The 14,332-nt window shown below is 45.9% G+C and overlaps 1 protein-coding gene across 1 annotated transcript; it reads right to left on the bottom strand.

Moving 5' to 3' along the window:
- Positions 1-7,905: 7,905 nt before the first annotated feature.
- Positions 7,906-13,024, bottom strand: GPR6 (G protein-coupled receptor 6). The gene has a single exon (XM_065056644.1). The coding sequence runs from the start codon at positions 10,747-10,749 to the stop codon at positions 9,649-9,651; it is 1,101 nt and encodes a 366-aa protein (XP_064912716.1). The 5' UTR covers positions 10,750-13,024; the 3' UTR covers positions 7,906-9,648.
- Between the last annotated feature and the right edge of the window lie 1,308 nt (positions 13,025-14,332).

The following is a 14,332-nucleotide window of genomic DNA, read 5'->3' as shown; positions in this document are numbered from 1 at the left end:
TATCCTGCAAAGTATCACTCCTGTTGCATCTTTTCACCTTTGGTGGTAGGTGGCTTTCGAAAGACAGAGAATAAACTCCACCAGCTTACAGATCCTTCTGGGGAGCACTAGAAGAGGAAGCAAGCTGCAGATCTGATAGAGCCAGGCATTTTTGTTTGCATCTCTGTTGGCTAGGCCCACAGATCCCTCTCAGTTATGGTTTCCCCAAGTGTAACAAGAGTAGAAGTGGTGGAGAAGTGTTACGTGGAGCAGTCCTCTCTGAGGTGATGTCCACTTGACTCCATGTGTGAAACCCCTCTGAGAGAAGCTGTAGTGCTGCCTGAAAGGAAAATGGAAATGCATTTGAAGAAAGGCAGTTCATGCCAGGAGCAGGAAACTCAACATTTTCAGTGCCTTCAGGGAAGAGAGAAGGAAAGGCAACTTCTGGGGCAGAAATGAAGGCAAATGGGGGTGTTAGGGCAAGCAGTGAGAGAAACAACGACACATATGAGTGTTTCAAAAGTGAGAACAGAAGACATGCGTTCTGTCTGCATTTTGTAGGCAAACCCCTTGTTGGAGGAGCAAAATTACTTTTCTGATGTTCTTTGGTAGCTCCTAAGCAAGTTTCACTGCTGCCTCTTTTTCTGACATCATCATTTGCTGCCCTGCAGAAGAGGGTAACAAAGCACAAGCTTTCATGCAGGTGTCCAGCTTTTGCCTGTTACTATGTAGGGATGCTCTACAGAGTGGGATAGGACACCATGTTTTGCTTTGCCCAGTGCTTCATGAGAAGCACCCACAGCACTGAGTGCCACCAACACACTCCTCAGTTTGTGGCAGGAGTGAAATGGAGAGGGTAATCATTGGAAAGGTAGCAACACAGCCATGTAGCTTGGCAGGCAGACAGGATAAGTAACTGGTTGGGCAGAAAACCAGTTCTGCTGCCTGCACAATAGAGAAGCTGGACTGACATTGTCAAGTGAAGTATCAGACACATTCAGATTGTTTCTGCCTGCTCAGATAAAGTAACAAGGGCTCACTCAGAGCAAGCATGGCTGTTGGAAGAGTATTATTAAGAAGCTTTTCTAAATCTGACCAATATTATGGACATCCTATGGTCAGATAAAGGTCCCAGTTTTAATGATGATGAAGACAGTCAGAGCCTTCCCTAACTTCCAAAAATATCTCATGAAAGAGGAAAATTGCAGATGTTCTGGTTGGCATTATAAGTGCTGCCTACTGCTGACGTGGCGGTGGGTTTCAGCAAACAAGCCAGCAGCCGGGGTATTCACCTCAACAGGTCTGGGAGAGTTGTGGTGCTTCACAGAGTCTTTATCTCCTGCAAATGCGTCTCCTGTGGCACTGACGCTGTCTGACAGCACAGCAACTACAACAAAGTATGATAATATCTCCAATTTCATTTCAAATGAAAACAACGTAATTAGTTGTTCTCATTCACGAATAGGCAGTGTCTGACTACTCTTAGGGCTCACTATTCCAGAGTTAGGACTCATACATATATGAGGACTCATACAACTGATTGCTCTGCAAACATCCCTCTCTCACATGATGGTCTTTGACTGCCATGGAGCAGCTCAGATCCCTGGGAGAAAGGAGTCCATCTTCAGCTGCATCAAGTTGAGAAGCTGCTCAGAGCCTTGGATTTATGCTTAGTGCACAGATCACGCCTCAACCCCAAACCCTCCCTGCAAAGGGCTTCCTGATGTGTGTATTTTGACAGCGTAATTCAATCAACCTGATTATTTTCTTTGAGCCATTTATAGAACAGCAAGTGTACAGAAAGGTGGAGCCCTTGATTTATTTGTCTCCCATTTTTTCTTATTTGCCACTGCACAACTATGTATAAAACAGGATACACCATTTGGAAAAATCATAAATGCTTTGGGAAAATCTAACTTCCTGTGGATTAAGAAAAATTAGCTCTGTATCAAAAATCAGAGACTGATATTTGAAAGGAGCAGGGTCCGCGTATTTACTGATGTATCTAATTTCTGACAGAATAAACTTCTTTTGACAATACCTTAGTATTACCTAGATGCATGTCTTTCTATAAAAAGCAGCAGCAACTAGAAGTGACAAATTATATCTGCCTGCAGGTATACAATCACATCATCTCACCATGATGCAAAGGATAACGTGTCACTGAAAGTGATGATTAAAAAATTTCAGTCATTCCAAATGCAACCTAGATCTAATTATATTTTATAGAAGACTCAACCTTTATTCAAACAATCTAGATCTTGGGGAATGTTTCCAGAGCCTCTACTTCTGCCTCAGTTTTAAAAGTAATTATTAATCTGCATGCCATCATCCTGCCAGTGAGAAAATGAGTACTGATCTATGCAAAATAAGCCTTATCTCAAGAAAAACACAAGGTTCAAGCTAATTTTTAATTTTTTTTTCCAAACCTGTCCTGAAAATATCTCATTCTTTCAAATTAAGCTACAAACGGAAGCAGCCACACAAGGAGGCCACTTGGAGACTCCTTTCCAGGAAAAAACAACTTTGTTTTAAACCAGCCAGGAGATAGACACTGAGCAGCAGGAAAAAAGCATGAAAATATTACCCCAGCTGAGAATTTCTTCCCTTCCCTCAGAGCCGATTCGTCTCCTCCTGACCCTATTCAGCCCCTGTGCCTGAAGCATCCGAGCCAGTCTGTCCCTGCCGTCCCCACATCATTGAACCAAAACACCCTGTGCTAGACAAACATGTCTTTCCAACAGCGCTGATAAACCTCCATTGCATAAAAAAAAACCCTCTCTGCCAATATCCTGGGCTCAGCCCACCCCTCTGCTGGAGGGAATTTGAGCCTGTGGAAATACTGGCCAGTGCAGACAGAAAACACCTGGATTGTTCTTATCTCACACGGTGTTTCTGTGCTACCAAACAGAGCCACGTGGGAAATACAGGTGTAAGGACACAGAGCTCCTGAACTCCCGCCGAGTTTGGCTGGGTGGGGAGGAGCAGCTTCCAGGCTGTTTGGGCTGTGAAAAAGCAAAGCAGCCTGTGCAGATGCTGCTGCCTGGCTATGAGGGCTCTGAGGAGAAAAACACAAAACAGCCAATTGATTTGGCACTTGTAGTTCTAGTCAGTAAGCAAGATCACCTAGGGGCCCATATTTAGGAATACAGGTGCTTAAAGCCTTTCTAATTCTGATCCTAGAATTCTAATTCTCACTTTTGATTGCTGACATGTCTTTAAAAATCTGCCATCATAAGAATTTTACACACTAACCTCACTCCTTTCTGAGTGATGCTGGTGAAGCAGATAGAAATTCAAGAGCTCAATTCACACAGTATTGTTTCTTTTTTTTTTTTATATTATAGAACTGTAATTCCTATTTACATAGTTATAAGGAAATACATATGCAGGGAGCTAAAACTTGACTTGGAAAAAAGTTTCATTAACTGTTATTCAGATTTGCTATTTCCCCTCAACATGTCCTATAATGCCTGTGGGCACTGGCAACAGGTAAAAACTAGGAACCGAAGTGCTGCCAAACACTGACAGGTATTTTCCTCAATATTCTACTTATTAGTCGAGTTCTGACTCCATGCCCAGCTGTGAGTGAGATCGAGAGCCAGCTTGCATCGTCTCACACCACTCTAGGATACAGCACCTTCAGGAGATGCTCCAGGAACTGAAATACATGGAACCAGGAGCAGCTTTCTGGAGACATAAAGGCACAAAGCAGAGATCACATTGGGTAACACAGCAGTGCAGCAGTCCAGCTGTGTGGGTGACATAAAGCACGTGGAAAGACAAGGGAAAATCAACAAATGTTAACACGACATAGTGAAGGACCCAAATAAGTGTAGTAGAAATACAGGTTCCTTTGTCTGAAAACAAATGAAAATGTATTTTCTTCAACAAAAACAGTGAGGAGCATGGACTAACCAAGACTGGCAGTGTTCAAGTGCAGGGACTGTGCTCTGGTCCTGCCTGGGTGGAGAGGAGGCCTGTGCCATAGGGACAGCTGCTGGGAAGCCCTCTGCTTGCATAGGGAAGGTGCAAGGGATAGGCCAAAGATGCTCTGCCCCAGCACCTCGTATCAGGGGCACAAAGGGCAACAGGGGACAGAAGACACATGTGGTCTTGTAGGTGATGGCCAAGCCTGGGCTTGCAGCTAGAAGCTTAATTGTGCCCAAAGGCAGAGTGCAAGGTGGATCTTGACCACGTTTTATTCCTCCACAAGGTGGTGAGGTAGGTTGGGCAGCCCAGGGGATCTGCCTGCACTAGCAGTTATCCACTTGAGAGTGTCTAGGATTGATGATTTAATAACTCAAATAACACTGCAATGAAGAAATGTTTGTGGTCTCTTTTTTCATGTGCAGCACCAACGCATTGCTGGAAGGGCTGAGCATTCAGTATTCAGCTGATGTATCTGAGGTACCTGGCAGAGCATCTGTTTCCATGTTGTGCATGATACTTTGAAACACTGCACTCTTCACCTAATGCAGACCTTAGCACCTTCATCTTTTCTCCTCTTTCTCTCCCACGATGTGTAATATGGTGCCAACAAACTAGAACGAAACAAAAATAAAAAGGACGGGAACCTGCTGAAAAAAAACCCTTCTCAGTCTTCGTGGACCCTGCAAAGAGACCACGCCATTGCTTCACCTTCCGCCGCCTTCTGTCACTTCTTTGCAGAGAACAGAGCTGGCACGAGCAGACCTGCCCCCACCGAACCGGTTGCCACATCTCCCATCAGCACTGAGCCAGCACTTACAGCTCTCCAGGCGCCCTGGCAGCAGCTGGATTATTTCCACGCCACGTTACTGCCCTCAGTAAATGAAACTCCCCCTTGGGGGATGTTTTCCCTGGGAGAGCTTTCTGTATTCAGAGAAAAGTGTTCAAACATTGAGAGGGCAGCAAAATGCGTGCTGGTTTTCCACCCAGGGGAGTTTTTTGTGGCACTCCTGGGCAGAATGCAGCAGTTCAGGAGCTGCTCCCTGAGCCTCCAGCTGCTGCAGGTCTCTGGGAGGAGTTCACTCAATGGGGACCAGGCAGTGGGGAGACACCTCACAACTCAGAGTGCCCCCCAAGAAGCAAACCCAGCAGCTTCAGATGTGCTCACCCTCTGTGCACAGCTGAACTGCACCCACCCGGTCACTCCTTGCACTCCGAGTCGCAGGTCTCCATCATGAAGAACCAAGAAGGAGAAAACATGGGTTTTTGTTTTCCCCCTTGGCTTTTTTTTTTTGCTTTTTAAATGACTACCACAACAACAACAACAACAAAAGCCAGCCAAAATACAGCCAAAGAGCCTAGGAGCAGATGCACTATCAGAAATTATTTTTACCTCATTAAAAAAAAAAATATTCCTTTAAAATGAGAGCAGCAGAATAGAGATTAGAACTTCTAGTGCTTTACTGGTGTTACTTAGTGCCTGTGGATCATTACATTGATAAAAATATGTACAGGCTCACTTTTCAGGTTTAAAAGTGTTTTGTCCTTTTGTTTGCTTAGCTAAATAAAGAAGTTTTGTTTGACCTGTGATTTTGAATCCAGCTGGCTTTTTAATATACAGTGACTCATACAAAGCAGCCTGCAGAGTCAGTCTTGTTTCTACCATTACATCGCTGATTTCAGCAGAAGCCCCACAGAAAATCAGGCGCTGCGAGGGGCTTTTGGCCCATCTCCTGAACAACCTGTCCTCACCAGAGCTGTGCTCTTCATTCTGTAATTGCTCCCACCCAAAAGACTGGGCTAATCACAGAGAGAGGTACTTCATGCAAGCCTAAATGACGGGATCTGGTCTTTAGAGACACTGCAAGTCCTGTAAGATTTTCAAGGTTAGTAATAAACCATTAGTTTCTAATGAAAATTGGAGCTGAGGCCAAGGACTTCCTGCCTCAAAATGGTAATTTTTTATAATGAGATACCGTCATTATCTTGGCTGATGTGCAATAGAGCATTGCTGGTTTCAATGGGAGCAAGCTGGGAGCTCTTTAGACCAAGACTGACATGACTATTATTCAGAATAAGCCAAAGAATTTTTAAGGGTGATAAAGCAGGAAATCTCGTTTTCATTTTCAGTAAAGGCAGCATATAATATATCATTACCAAACACTGGGTCTGATCCTTGCACCTAGCTCAGTGTGTGTTTTCTCCCCTCACAGCCTGCACTATTGATGTGAAAACGTAAAAGCCGTGGAGCACACGGGCCCACAGGCACAAGGAGAGATCCATGCTCACTGGTGGTGATGGCAATTTCTGTTGCAGTTCTGCAGTCTCTGTGCAGGCGGAGTTGCCCCTTGACTTCTGCAAATACAAGATCAGACACAGGACATGTTTGGCCCCCAGGCTGGCTCCCCATCAGGGCTGCAGGGGGGTCACGACCATGTCCTACCCAGCAACTGGCAATGGAGGCTCCAAGAATTTTTGTCTTCCGCAAATCATTTCATGACCAAGGTAAAAGTGCCATTGTCTGACAACAGGAGGAGCTTGTGAGTCCAGAGACTGCAAATGTAACACCATTTTCTCACATAAATATCTGCTGTTTTGACAAAAAAATCAGCAAAGAAAATACAAGCACCATGCTATACACCTTCCTGGACTTCCTCCATCAGTAATTACAGCTTTTCTTTTTCTAAACTGACATGTTGTTTGGGGAGATAAGAATTTTTGTAGCCTGCTTTATGTTATTTTGCTCAGGTATCCCTGCAGATCAGGACTCTCTTTCAAAGTGAAAGGCCATATTTTACTGCAAGTGCATTCCCATCAACTCCACTCTCAGGGCTAACCAAAAAACACTGAAATACTCTCTCCTCTTTTTGCCTTAGTGTTTCCAAGAATTTATGAATCAGCAAAAGCTTTCTGAACATTGTGTGTAGAAAAAAACCCCACATTTGTATTGTCAAAAAGAAAGGCTAAGATCACTGTGACCAAAATTTGCTTCCTAGAAGAGAGGAAGAATGCTTGGGTAAATACTTCAGAAGTGTTGCACTTCTAACAGAAGGAATCCTTTATTTTGTAATACAGTAGGTCACTGGGGAAAGTGTTAAACAGAAAATGCCTTCATATGGCAGATAAATGAAACAAAGCAAATAATATGTTGGGCTAAAAATGGAAAAGTAGCTCACCTAAGACCTTTTCACTCCTGGATTAAGTGGTTTATTACTGAAGCAGGATTTTATCTGTCTAAGTTTTCTACATCCAACTTTTACACAGGTTGCCACCGCTTGATGAATTCATGGTGAAAATCCCTGATGCCCAGTTCCTGACAGAGCTGATGGAGGCAGGTGGCATCAGGGGTGCTCTCTAGCAGATTCCGTCTCCCTAACTTCAGGGTCTAAAAGTACCCATAAGAAATTTCTCCTGGGGGCTTTTGGAGCCAATACTGGTCCTCAGAGCCTGCACAGGGGTCCCAGGAGCCTGCTCAGGCCCTGCTCAGCATCTCACACCTGGGTGCAGGTTCAGCGTCGGGGTGTGAGGACCTGAATCCAGGTGTGGAGTGCTGCCGGTGGGAAACAGTAAGGGAACCGATGGCAGCCCTGCCCCATGGTTTCACTGCAGTCTGCACAAGAACAACAAGGATTTATGAGACAAAAACCTAGCAGATGGCAAATTTTCCAGTTTTACTAAAGACGTTTTGCTGTATTTCACCAGTTTGAGGCACGCGCTGGTCTTTGCTCTCAGCAGTTCCTACTGTGGGTGATGTAGCATCTTTGGCTGAGTCTACACAGGTCACTAGAGCCGGCCCAGAATGCTCCAGCCAGCAGTTTGGTCCCTGGCTTTGCAGGGGGAAAAGAGCTTAGGCATGCTCTGTGCCACTTGGCTGCAGGGCTAGAGGGCAGGCCTTGCCCTCTTTTAGTTACTAGCTTAGATGTAGAATGTGAGATGAGGGCTTAAAAGAGGGACTAGCAACTTCAGAGTTAGTGTTTTGAACTGTCAAAAGATCTGGTTTAAATCATATCTGTAATATCTGTAACAACAGTACTCCGATGAACTGCATCCCTGAATGTATTAATCAATTGAAATGTCATATTTATGATTATTAGAATTAATAGAAATAATGGGGCTAGTGGAATCCGGAATATGGGTTTGGTGGTGTTTTGTTTTGGTTTGGTTTTGGTTTGTTTTGTTTTTAGTGAATTATCTTTGCATTATCAGTGAAATAATACTGGATTTCACAATACTTGCACTCACTTAAGTACAAAACCACAAATTCACAGCCTCGCTGGGGTTTCTTGGGTCCTTGTGGCCCCAGCTGCTCCAGCAGGTAAATGCTTGATGCATTGCTCAGTCATAAGCTGGGAAACACATTAGTCCAAACTTTTTATATGGTACCACGCACACAAAAATAATGTTTCAGCCCTTAAGTACAAATTGAAATGATAGTGGTAAACTATAGCATAATCAGGATGTAAATGTAGCATAACGATAAATAAATAACCAGCAACACTGTTTCTGAGATCTGCTGCACATTGTTATTGCTTTAAATAAATCAGTTGCCCGTGAATTTAAACCTGAGTGAAGGTTTCTAGACTCTAAACAACATTGACCTCTGATGGGTTCTTTGAAGCCACCAAGTCATGGGATGATCAGAAAACTGTATACTGCTCCAAGACAGGCAGACAGCAAATATGCACTAAAAAGCTTTTTCAACAGCATGCAGTCCAAAAAAGGGAGGGGGAAAAACAATTCAGGTTTCCCTCAGAACTGCAGATGATAAGGGAAGTCAATTTATTGTGGCATTGTACAGGCTTTTAGGAAAGAAGATGTGACTTTTTTTCTTTTTTTTTCCCCTTCAGAATTAGACTAAAAGATGAACAAAAGAGTCCAGCTTGGAGTCCAGTTTTTCCCCACAGTTTGATCACTTTTAAATGGAGCACTATCATAAAGGGCTACCTTGCAACTTAACGATGAAAGCTACTGAAAACCCAGAGAATAACTCTAATTAGCAGCCTGTTTGACTGGGTTTTTTGTTTCTTTGGTTGCTGAAGAATACAAAGGAGTTTGTGCTCTTCCTTACTCTCTCTTTGCCAGAGTAAAGAAGAGACCAAACAAACAAGCAAGCAGGAAGGTGCCTTTCTTGGTGCAGTATTTCATCTCCATAGTGAATGATGATGTCTTTAGGCAGAATTACACAGGGAGCTTTCAAAAGTAAACAAAAGGACTTTGCTCAACTGGCAAATTCGCCAGCTGTCTTATTTCTAAAAGCATCTAAACACACCAAGTCATACTACATCTTACATGTTTTTATTTGTATACAAAATGTTATAATTTATCAATATTGTGCAGCAAAATATAGATACACACATACATACATACAGCCCCCACTCTCCCCAACACACACACACAAATACAACACAAACACAACTTTCTTTCTCTCTGCCTTTCAGAAAGGCAACACTGTTTTGGCAGGTCAGCAGCTAGAAATAAGGTGCTATGATTAAGCGGTATTGGAATGTCTTCACTTTACAAATGTGATGTGCAAATTTATATACAACCACTTTTTTTTTTTGATGGAACCCAAAACTCCACATCCCGAACAACTGTCAGAGTTACAAACATGTATAAAGTGCTAATACTTAAGCATGTTTCCAATGACCTCGCGACGTAGTTTGAAGTTTAGAACAGGCACTGTAAGAGTTCACTGAGTAGATTGTCACTTGGTGTGGGTACAACAGAGAGAAAAGTCACTCAGACGTCACTGGGGGACCGGGAACGAAAGGACACTTTAGCCTGAAAGCAGCCGCAGAAGAGCACCCACATGGACCTCTGGATTTCATGGTTTCTGTAGGCGTAAATGATGGGGTTGATCATGGAGTTGTAGGTAGCAGGTAGAAGCGTCGCGTATGTGTACACGGAAGGGTAGTCAGGATCCCCCACTACACAGTAGATGGCAAAAGGCAGCCAGCTGGCTCCGAAAGTCCCGAGGATTATAGCGAGGGTAGAGACTCCCTTTTTGGTGGCGACATAGTGGGAAGCAGTCAGAAAGTGCTGCTGGAGAGCTATCTGGTGGGCATGCCTGCAAACGATCTTGCAGATCTCGATGTAGAGATGGAGCATGATGAGGAAAATGAGAAAGAAAGAGGCGGACAACAGCGTCACGTTGCTCTTGGTCAAGGGTCTGACAACGCTGCAGGCAGCATGGTCGTGAAGGCAGTTCCAGCCCAGGACGGGGAGCAGCCCCAGGCAGAGGGAGACCCCCCAAGCACCCGCCAGCATGGTGTGGATGCAGAGCACCGTCCTCTCCGAGTAGTAGGTGAGGGCATTGTAGAGGGAGAGGTAGCGATCGACCGTGATGGCCAGCAAGCTACTCACGGAGGCGGTGAAGGAGGCGACGAGGAAGCCCACCGTCAGCAGGCTGACCGTCTCGGAGTGGATCACGTACTGGAAAACGAAGTTGAGGATGAGGCCGAGGCCGGCCAGGAGGTCAGCCGTGGCCAGGCTGCCGACCAGCACGAACATGGGGCTGCGCAGGGTGGGCGAGTAGCAGATGATGGCCACCACCAAGGCGTTCTCGCAGGCGATGGCGGTGCCTGAGACGCAGAGCATCACGTCCCAGGGGTTGAGGGCGGCGGGTGCGGGGGGCCGCGACGACAGCTCCAGCGAGGTGTTGCCGCTGCCCCCACCGGCCGTCAGCCCGGGGGCGGCCGCTCCGCTCTCGTTCAGCGCCGCCGCCGTTTCCATCGCCGCCCGGCTGAGGCGCTGAAGCGGGTCGGTGTGGCGGCGAGGCGGCGGGACGCAGGGACGGCGGGACGAAGGGGCAGCGGAGCGGCGGGGCGGCGGGGCGCGCATGCCGGGCGGCGGCGCCGCGCCCGCCCTGTCTGTGGTGCTGAACCGGGAGAAGTTTCCCGCCGGTCCGGCCGCCCCCCGCGCCCCGCCCCGCCCCTCCCCACCGCCCCGCTCGCTGCCCCGGGGGGCGGGCCGTGCGCTGACGTCAGCGGCGGGCCGGCAGGGGGGAGCGGGGCGGACAGGGGCTGATGGCGCGGCGGCCGGGCGCGCCGGGGCGCTCCGTGGCGCTGAGGAGAGAGGGTCAGCAGCGGGCTGCGCTCCCCGCTCCGCTCCGGGGCAAGCCCGGGGCGCAGCGCGGCCCCGCAGCCGGAGGGTTTGCTCGGGGGCACGAAGGAGGGAGCGAAGGCCGCTTGCGGCTGCTCGCAGGGGAGCCTCGTCCGCCCCTCGCTCCGGTCCCGCTGCTGCTTTTCCCCCGCTTTGCAATGGGTTTTCCTGCCTCGAACAGCAACCGCAGCGCGTTTCTGGGGAGAAGGTGGCAAGTTTCGTGTTCACACAGCGCTTGCTGTGGCGGCTGTGAACCCAGCGGAGAGGCTTCTACGCTACCGAATGTTAACGGTTTCAAAATAAAACTAGGAATTGGTGTGGAAAAGCCTGCTTCACCTATATCTCCTCCGAACAATATTTACTCTAGGGTTAACAGTCTGTTTACCAGCAAAAGCATCTGCACTGATTCCTGAGGTCCCCCAAAATTATAAGGTCAAACCAGAGGAGCCCCAGTTGCCTGGGCATAAAAAACACCATCTCTCTCTTCATCTCACCCTTTGCACCTCACAATGAATTTACTTCCTATACATTTCCTCTCTAAAGCACATTAGTTGATGAAGCAAAGGATAACTGTCTTGTGCCAATCGCTACCAAACCCCGCATCGAACAAGCGTGGGCAGCAGGTGGTTTGCAGGCTTTCCTAGCACTCAGGGGACAAGCCAAAACGTGCCCTCTCTGCCCTCACCAGTCTGGGAGAGCGTGTTTGTTCCGTACTTGCTGATCAAAAGAATGTGGAAATACAATGACCGCTTGGTTCTGGGAACAGCATGTAGACAATTTATACACAATTTTGAAAAATTCATTAGGAGAAAATGTGTTTACTGCCTGGGACAGTCCAAATGAAGAAGGCACGCAGGCTGTGCCACGGTACAAGGTGGGCACATTCAAAGGGAATTAGAGTGTCATCATTCATTACATCCATCCCCATCCGCGTCCTGCCAGCTAACACTATTATCAAGACAAGCTGTGGACACTTTGTGTCTCTGTAAACAACCAAAGCCACGACTTCCTAGGATTTCTGGAACACACATCTCGAAATAGCTTAGTTTGGAAGGGACCCATGGAGGTCAGGTCTGGGGCATCTCTCTGGTCCCACCGCCTGCTCAGAGCATGGGCAGCGTCAACTGTGCAAAGGTTTTTCGCAGGGTCTCGTTCAGTCAAGTTTGAACACCTCCAAGGAAGGAGATTGTGCAGCCCCTCTGGGCAACCTCTGCCTGTGCTTCACCCTCACTGTAAAGATTTTTTCCCTTTTTTCTAGTTGGACTTTCCTCCACTGCAACTTTTGCCCACAACCGCTTGTCCTGCGTGGTGTCCTGCTTCTGTATGTTCCCCCATGCCTACAACAGCTTCTATAGCTGCAGCAAAACCAGTTGCAAGAAAATTTGAGAAGTGTTGGAAAGTGTACGTGGCTCGAGCACTTGGACACGTGTCTCCACTATAGTTCAGAAAATACAGTATTATCTTATTCCATTCACCAAGTAGAGAACGAGTCGGGTATGGTAAACATTAGCTTGGATTAAGATGAGGACTGAGACCACAAGAATCCCAGTGCGTAAATGGATGCTACAGAGGAAAGTGAAAGAAGGCAAGGTAGAATCCAGGGTAAACTAAAATTTTGGACTTGCCCAGAGGAAATCCTCCAGTGTAGCCACTAAACAGAGGTGGCATATTCCAACCTTGAAGTGGCTGTGACAGAATAAATTACTCCAAATAAAATTCAAAATGGATTAAAACTTGTGCTACTGAAACTTAGCAAGTCACGTTTACAAATATGAACCAGCTGGGCTCCACAAGGAAACACTAAGATCTGCAGCATTTTTGTGGCATCTGAAAAGTGTAGAGAGAAACATGTGATGTATCTGCTTTTCGGTAATGAAACATGGTGTGGGAAGTCCTGATTGTGGGTAATTTGTCACATCTTTGAAGAACCCACTACCTCTGGGAAACAAGTATATGGCAGATCTTTTCTATAATAGCATCTATATTAATATCATAAAGCAGTGTACACTTTTCATATTCTGGGTGTATGCAATTTTAAACCTCTTTGTCTGCAAATGCTTTTTAGTTAACTGAAAACCATGAAGACCATGCTATCAAGTCACAAGTCCTTTCATGTGTGGTGAAACCTCATGAGAGCACTAGTATCTCAGGGTAAGACAGAGAGAGAGATTGTAACCTATGAGCCAGTCCAGTCTCATATCCCATACCTGTTATCACATATTTCACTCAGTCATTAGAACAAGCTGATTGCTGTAGCACACAGTAGTTATTTATTGAGATGCAATTTATAAATTTGAATTACAAGCAGAAATAATTGTTCAAGCACTGCAGCATGTCTCAGAAAGAGAGATGCATGTGTCCGGCTTGAATTTGTTCCTTGCGGTCAGCTGTTTTCTGGGTTCTTCTGGCTCCATAGTCCCTGCATGTCCCTGGACTTTTACCCTTTCAAGAGGAGGATGCTCTTGCAGTCTGTGTCAGGTTCCTGCTCACTGTGCTCAGTGAGCAGTGCTCTGCACCTCCATCCTCTCCCTCACATTGCCAAGTACCAGTCATCAGGATTAGCGACCAGCTCCAAGCTTATTAAAATGGTTACACCCCCTTGGGAAGTGTTTGTATTTCCAGACCCATCGTTAAAGGCCTTTTATCTTCTTAGTACAGCTTCTTGTATCAGTCATTCCAACAAAAGGTGAGCCATCTGGATTGCTCTTGATTTTCCCTGGTTGTTGGAAAAAGAGGATTCAAAGGGTAGATAAAGCTGGCATCTGACGACTACACTCATTTACCACAGCACCATAAGGAGCAGCAGAGAGAGGAGTTTGGCCAGACCTCCTGCCCTGCCATCAAGATGTTTTCATCCTGGCTTCCTAGTTGAGGCTGGATCTGCAGGTCTCATGGGAGAATATAAAAATAAAAAGCTAATGTTTCAGCAGTGCATACCTAAGCACAGTGTATGATATAACTCAGTAATTATCTTAGCAAATTTCTGAACATTAAACAGCAACAAAATTAAAAAGTTGCTGAAATAAACGATCTAAAAACTCTCTGCTTGACTTCTCCATCTGTTCTGAAGGCTGAGCAATATTGTGGTGTAATTTTAATATGCGATTACTTAATTTTGATTAACTATGGATTATTTTGATAGCTGGCATTCTTTAATGATTAATAAGTAGGCTGAATAAATGTTAAGTATTATTAAATGTGCTTTACATAGCATGAGTTGGAACCAAAGAAAAGCACTTCAAAATTTATCTTTCCAATAACAGGCTGAAAATATTGAAGAGTCATTTTTCTTCTGGCTAAAGAAGCCTTAAAATAAAGGGGA

Source organism: Columba livia, chromosome 3, assembly GCF_036013475.1.
Source record: "Columba livia isolate bColLiv1 breed racing homer chromosome 3, bColLiv1.pat.W.v2, whole genome shotgun sequence".
Taxonomy (NCBI): Eukaryota; Metazoa; Chordata; class Aves; order Columbiformes; family Columbidae; genus Columba; species Columba livia.
Note: the sequence above shows the minus strand (reverse complement) of the source record. Positions and strands in the feature narration are given on the sequence as shown.

What these genes read in the sequence shown, in the direction of transcription:
- GPR6 (XM_065056644.1), bottom strand. Translation starts at nt 10,749, where the DNA reads ATGCGCGCCCCGCCGCCCCGCCGCTCCGCTGCCCCTTCGTCCCGCCGT.